The sequence below is a fragment of the Etheostoma spectabile genome, chromosome 16 (assembly GCF_008692095.1).
Source record: "Etheostoma spectabile isolate EspeVRDwgs_2016 chromosome 16, UIUC_Espe_1.0, whole genome shotgun sequence".
Classification (NCBI taxonomy): Eukaryota; Metazoa; Chordata; class Actinopteri; order Perciformes; family Percidae; genus Etheostoma; species Etheostoma spectabile.
Genome location: NC_045748.1, coordinates 23,050,836 through 23,057,107, shown reverse-complemented (window position 1 = coordinate 23,057,107; position 6,272 = coordinate 23,050,836). Strand labels below are relative to the sequence as shown.

General features: G+C 44.7%; 1 protein-coding gene across 2 annotated transcripts in view; it reads right to left on the bottom strand.

The window, feature by feature from the left end:
- Positions 1-28: 28 nt before the first annotated feature.
- Positions 29-6,272, bottom strand: part of LOC116704151 (SWI/SNF-related matrix-associated actin-dependent regulator of chromatin subfamily B member 1) — a 20,382-nt gene continuing 14,138 nt past the window's right edge. The window contains exons 7-10 of one of the 2 annotated variants that reach the window (XM_032539423.1): positions 4,293-4,483; positions 2,110-2,241; positions 109-193; positions 32-75 (exon numbers count right to left, since the gene is read on the bottom strand). In XM_032539423.1, the coding sequence (XP_032395314.1) occupies positions 154-193; positions 2,110-2,241; positions 4,293-4,483 (363 nt within the window). In that variant the 3' untranslated portion in view covers positions 32-75; positions 109-153. Of the gene's footprint in view, positions 194-2,109; positions 2,242-4,292; positions 4,484-6,272 lie in introns of both variants that reach the window. The other variant, XM_032539422.1, reaches the window with a different exon arrangement.

Below are 6,272 nucleotides of genomic sequence, written 5' to 3'. Positions count from 1 at the left end.
GTGTGTGTGTGTGTGTGTGTGTGTGTGTGTGTGTGTGTGTGTGTGTGTATTTGGCGATGATTTCCAGAGTACCAGAAGTCTCCAGAAGAAACGTCATCTGAGTATGAGGAGTCTCCAGAGGACCCTTCATCTGATGCAGCTTCATGTCTCTTTCTACCAGGAAGGAGCGGTGTTGGCCAGTCGTCTCATACGCCTAGAAAAACACATTGTACTCAAGTTATTTTAAGAATTCTGCAAAAACTGTGACCTGAGCATCCCAGTTGTTCAAAAAGTTTAATCTCTGGAAATCGGGAAATCCTGCGTTTTGCTAATTTTATTTTACTTAAAAGTTCTGAGAGGCTAAATGTTCTACTTTATCATTGTATGAAATCAGGTGCAAAATATAATTACATGTTGCATATTACATGATACGAATGTTTTCTAATTTTACAAAAGTTAAAGTTTTGTTACATTTTGTTCCTGAAACCCACCATTATGCTGGATTTACGATGATCCAGATTTCATGGATCAAAGATGTCCCAATCCTACTGAAAGGTTTTGAGCAACACATACTGACAGTTTAATCCAGATCGGGACCAAGACTGGATTACGTGGTCTAAACTGATTTAGAATCCTTTTTTTCTTTTAACAACTCATTTGAAAGATCTGATCCAATCCGAAAGCCGAAATCCGCCCAGATTACTTCTGAACAACGGGGCCCAGGAATTTGATTATCTTCTTAAACAAGAACAATATTAGATAGAGGAACGGTTTGGCATCCCATGGGCCCACCACCTGTGAGAGGAACCGATGGGGTCGGGTGCGCTGCCACACAGGTGGCAGTGAAGGTTAGGGGCCTTGATGGACCAGACCTGGGCAGCAGAGGCTGGCTTGGAGACGTAGAACGTCAACTCTCTGTGGGGGAAGGAGTTCCTGTGGGGGCGCGCTAGTTCCTATTCGAACAATTGGGCCATCTTGGAGACCCTGAATGGAATCCTGTATGGGGCTCCAGTAGGGGACTCCACAGTGCTGATGGGAGACTTGCACATGGGCAATGATGGAGAAACCCGGAGAGGCGTGATTGGAAGGCCTGGCCTCCCTGATCTAAACCCGAGTGGTGGTTCGCTGTTAGACATGGATTGTCTATAACGAACACCATGTTTGAACATAGGGATGCTCATAAATGTACCTGGTTCCAGAGCACACTTGGTTGAGGATAAATTTAGTAATCGTATCATCTGGTCTGAGGGTGCATGTTTTGGACACGTGTGTAAAGAGAGGGGCAGAGCTGTCGACTGATCCCCATCTGGTGGTGAGTTGTGTCAGGGGGAAGACTCTGGAAAGACCTGGTTAGACCCTGGTCTCAAGGTCTTAGGTGCCTCAAGGGGCGGTAACCCTTGAACACTGGGGTAAACACCACTGGCCAGGTAAGCTGTCCGACTGAAGGAGTCCTTCCTGGATATGCTATCACAGAGGACTTCCCAGAGTTGCAGGGTACCGACAGGCCTGTAAGGCTGCAGCCTCTGCCGTGATGGAGGCAAAGAAGCGGGTGTGGGAGAAGTTTGGTGAAGACTTTCGCTTGGTACCAGGGTGCAACTGGAAAATCATTCGCCACTTCAGGAGGGGGAAACAGGGAACCATCCAAGCTATGTATAGGAGGGCGGTGGACGGATCACTTTGTGGAACTGCTGAATCCAACTAACACGCAACTTTATGGTAGAGGCAGAGCTGGAGGATATAGGGGATTGTCGTAATTTTCTCTGATGGAAGTCACTGGGGTAGTTAAACAACGTCATAGTGGCAAAGCCCCGGGAATTGATGAGATCTTCCAGAAATGCTAAAAGCCCTGGGTGTAGAGGGCTGTCTTAAATGACACGCCGCTTCAACACCGCATGGAAGTTTGGGGAAGTGCCTAAGGTGTGGCAGATCGGGGTGATGGTTCCCCTGTTCAATCAGGGGGACAGTTTTTCTCCCATCCCAGAATGCTATGTGGACTAGCCAGACCCTCTTCCATAGCGTGTGGAGGAGGGCAAAGCAAGATTAGCAAACGGTCAACAAACCTCAGTTAGCAGGTACTGTAGATATATATGTATTGAGAGAATCTGACCTATCAGTATCTGAATGTCTCACCTTGTGTTCCTGTCTTGGTCTCGAATCTTCTTCTCCATTTCAGCATCTGTGAGGGTCTCCAGCAGGGGGCACCACTGGTCTGCATCCCCTGTGTTGCGGATGGCAATCTCTACTGTCGGGAGCGGGTTCTCACTGTGAGACAATTACAAGCATGGCATTAAGAATTCCGGTCGATTTCAACATGTAACTCTGTTTTTTAAAAGAATTTGTAGTGCCGTTAGTAGCGTGACAAATGAAAACAATCGATGTAGTCTACACTGTGTTATCCTCCTGCTAGATTTTGCACCCAACAGGCAAAATGCTCTATGTTGCTATGCTGGCCAATCTTCACTGATGGCGGTCCGTCTGCAGGACCTGGAGCTCAACACCAGTGTTCAGTTTGACTGTTAAAAAGTGTTTAGATAATTAAAAGGTATTTATTTACAAGCGGGCCTATGCATGGCCTGTGGCATTGCTGTGGGTAGCTTTCTCCAGAACCACTGTACCCCAAAATTACTTCCAGAAGAAGCCCCAACCACTTAATATGCAACTCCACTGTATAGCCTACTACTACTACTACTACTACTACTACTACTAACTTACAGTGTACTTCTACATCAGAGGAAGATATTGTACTACTACATTTACCTGGCAAGGAACGGGGCAGATTAATAGATTAATTAATTAAGAGTTTCACAAAATATCACATCACCCAATTAAAATGTGTCAGAAGTTGCCTCATGGACTCATAACAGCGGCTACCCACCTGGCCCGGTATGAGAGCTAATCAGCACATAGCTGCGTTAATCATCCACCACTGTGGCAGTAGCTCAGTCCATAGGGAGTTGGGTTGGGAACCGGAGGGTCACTGTTCAATCCCCGTATGGACCCAAAAAGTTGGGAGTGTGGATTGGTGGCTGGAAGATGCCACTTCACCTCCTGGGCACTGCCAGGTGCCCTTGAGCAAGGCACCGTACCCCCCCGACCGCTCGGGGCGCTGGTTCAGCTGGCACCCACTCATCTACACTCCTCCATGTATAGTGCATGTATAGGTCCTGAGCATGTGTGTGTATTTCAGCCTGTGGTGAGTTCTAACCAAAATTGGTACACAGAGTGCAGTACAGTAATTTCCCCATTGGGGACTAATAAACAAATTATCTATTATCTTATTTTTATCAAACGGACCGAGTACAGACAACACACAGTGTGTGTGTGTGTATGTGTGCGTGCGTGCGTGCGTGCGTGCGTGCAAAGGCAGAGAGAGAGAAGGAAAGAAAAAGTGGAAAGCAATGCGAACAAAGAGTTTTTGTTCAACTACATTTTAGTTTTGTTGTTGTCATCAACGATTTTACACGTTGATGAAGCTACAGTCATGACGGCCGTCCTGTCTCATTATTTTTCATCATTCATCCATACAGGCTTAGAAGCTTAACGGTTAACGATGAAGTATGGATTTGATTCACAGGGGTGTTTTGCCAACGGGAATGTTATCTGTGTTACAAGTTAGCAATACACTTAATTAACCGGACACAGGGTGAGTCTGATGAAAACTGCGGTTTTGCCCAGTCAAATCCAAGACAGTCTGCATTGCAAGGGCTGTGGATGACTGAATAGGTTATATGCCTGCCTGCCTATATTATGTTAAAAAGTGGTGAAAGTATAGCTCACAGCAAGTTAATAGAATATAGTGTCTGGCTTTTGTTTGATATTTAGTGTTGCCAAATGGCTTTTTATTGATTTTCCTCTTGGCAAAATAACAGACACGGAAAAGCTAGCGTTACGTTGCGCCTTTGTTTCCAACCTTGTCCTGTCAGCTATCCGCTCGTGCTCCAGGAATGTGAAAACACGTTTGCTTGGTATATCAAACAATCGTGTTACGTTAGAAGCAGCAAAAAAAGTGAACCCCAGTCCAAGCCGGTAAACCTCCCCCACCCCCACGGCTGTCCAGAGCGTGTCAACAGGATGCCGCGTGCCGCGACGGATGTTCATTGTTCGGCCGTTTAGTTTTAGTCACAGTTTTTAATATCCAATGCTGTCCACATTGCATTTGGTACCCAAGAAACCAAGTGGAAAGTAGATTGGATGGAAGACAGACATACAGACCTCTTTTTATTAGACGTAGAACCAATTAATGTAAATAATAGAAACCCCAGTTTTATGAAAAGACCATCTTTCCAGTGTTCAAATATGAGTGGGTGAGTTACCTGAAGGCATAGGTCCTCTGGTGCCAGCTGAGTTGACCCCGAATGCTGTAGGCGATGGTGGTTACAAACTCTCCACCCAGACCCAGCTCAGAGCACAGCTTCAGTGCAAATGACTCTGGCGAATTCTCTCTCTCCGACATGTCCCACTCAAATTGGTCCACCAAAGAAATGTTTCCCACGTGGATGTTCAGCTGAGGAATACAAAAAAGAAAAAAAATTATGTACACTCCGGTTTTTTTTTTTTTTAAATGCAACTTAACCCTATGTGTCCTGGGTCAGTGACCGTTTTCAGTAAAAAAAAAAAAATTCTCACAAAAAAATGGGCCCTCGAAATAAGGTGAAATGTCAACATTAAAATATCAAAAAACGTGAAAAAAAAACAAAAAAAAAAAAACTCCCACTACATTGAAAAAGTGACAAAAAAGTTTGAAGAACGCGGAAATAATGTTGGAAAAAAGTGACCAAAACTTTTTTTTTTTTTTTCATGGTTGACGGGAAGACAACACAAGGGTTAAGCCTACACATTTTATTAGCATTACAAAGGCTTCTTATTTGAGAGAGAACAACATTCTTCTATTACTGGAAGACAGAGTGCAGTCTAGACAAGATTACAAAGACCTTTGTAAGAAGCCCAGGTTTGGGTGAATACTCGATTCTATTGGGTGTCCATAAAACAGTGTTATAATTTTAATCTGTTTATTGATCCCCAATGGGGAAATTACAATTTACACTCTGTGTCAAGACTTTGTTAGTTATCACACGCAGTCCTGAACCACACACACACACACACACACACACACACACGCTAATGGAGAGATGTCAGAGTGAGTGGGCTGCCAGCCGAAACCAGCGCCCTGAGCGGTTGGGGGGGTTCAGTGCCTTGCTCAAGAGCACCTGGCAGTGCCCAGGAGGTGAAGTGGCATCTCTCCAGCCACCAATCCACACTCCATAGTTTTTGGTCAATACGGGGACTTGAACCAGTGACCCTCCGGTTCCCAACCCAACTCCCTATGGACTGAGCTACTGCCCCCTCCATAGGAGTTCAAGTGAAACTGACCGTTTACCGTTATAAAATGAATGCGCTACATTAAAATATAAATAAAATGTGAATCTGTTAATTCACAGGATGCCGCTAACATACAAGCTGCAAGAAGTAAGTTACTCTGCTCTTTCTGAACTTCCTGTGTTTCACAGCGACTAATGTTACGGTGTCTCACATCCTGTTAACTGTTCAGGTGGCTTCTTCAGCATGACAGGACACATGGCGGATAATTCTTCGTGAAAATTGTTATACTGTTTTGGGGACAATGACGTGGCTGATTGTCTTGTTGTTAAACATTCTGTAAAAATCATATTTACTGATTGCCAACTGTACACAATGTCATTGATTTTGAATTCTGCTAGTACATTGTCTTCTGGCTCGTAGCTGTCTGAACTTAAGGGTTCTATGAGCTGAGGGGACAATAAATAGCTCCCATTGCTAAATGAGGTGTCGATTGTCAGGTATTAATGAACCGTCAGGCTGGGGAAAAGCAGGTGAGAGAGAAGAGAGAAGGAGGAGGCAGCAGGCAGTGTAGAAAGATTCATTTAAGTAAAAAGGCTACCTAACAATGGCTGGCAGGCAGGCAAAAATAATTCAGGGCAAAATCCAAAAGGACACAGGCAACAAACACAAGGAAGGAGGGACAGAGGGATAGACACGTGAAGGGAAGACAATGAACCGGCAGGAGACAAAGAAAGCGCAGAGACTAAACACAAAAGGTAACAATGGTAGTAACGGTGCCAGGTGACATGTGGTGAACAGGTGGGACACACCAGGGCAGGGCAGACAATCATAGAAGCGGGAAAAGACAAGGGAGGAAGTAAATGACACAGTAGCTGTGTTCAAAACCATTCACTCAAAAAAATAAAGTAAAATTCAAATGGCATTATAGAGGAAGCTTGAAGCTGTGGTATATGTGTGTGTGTGTGTGTGTGTGT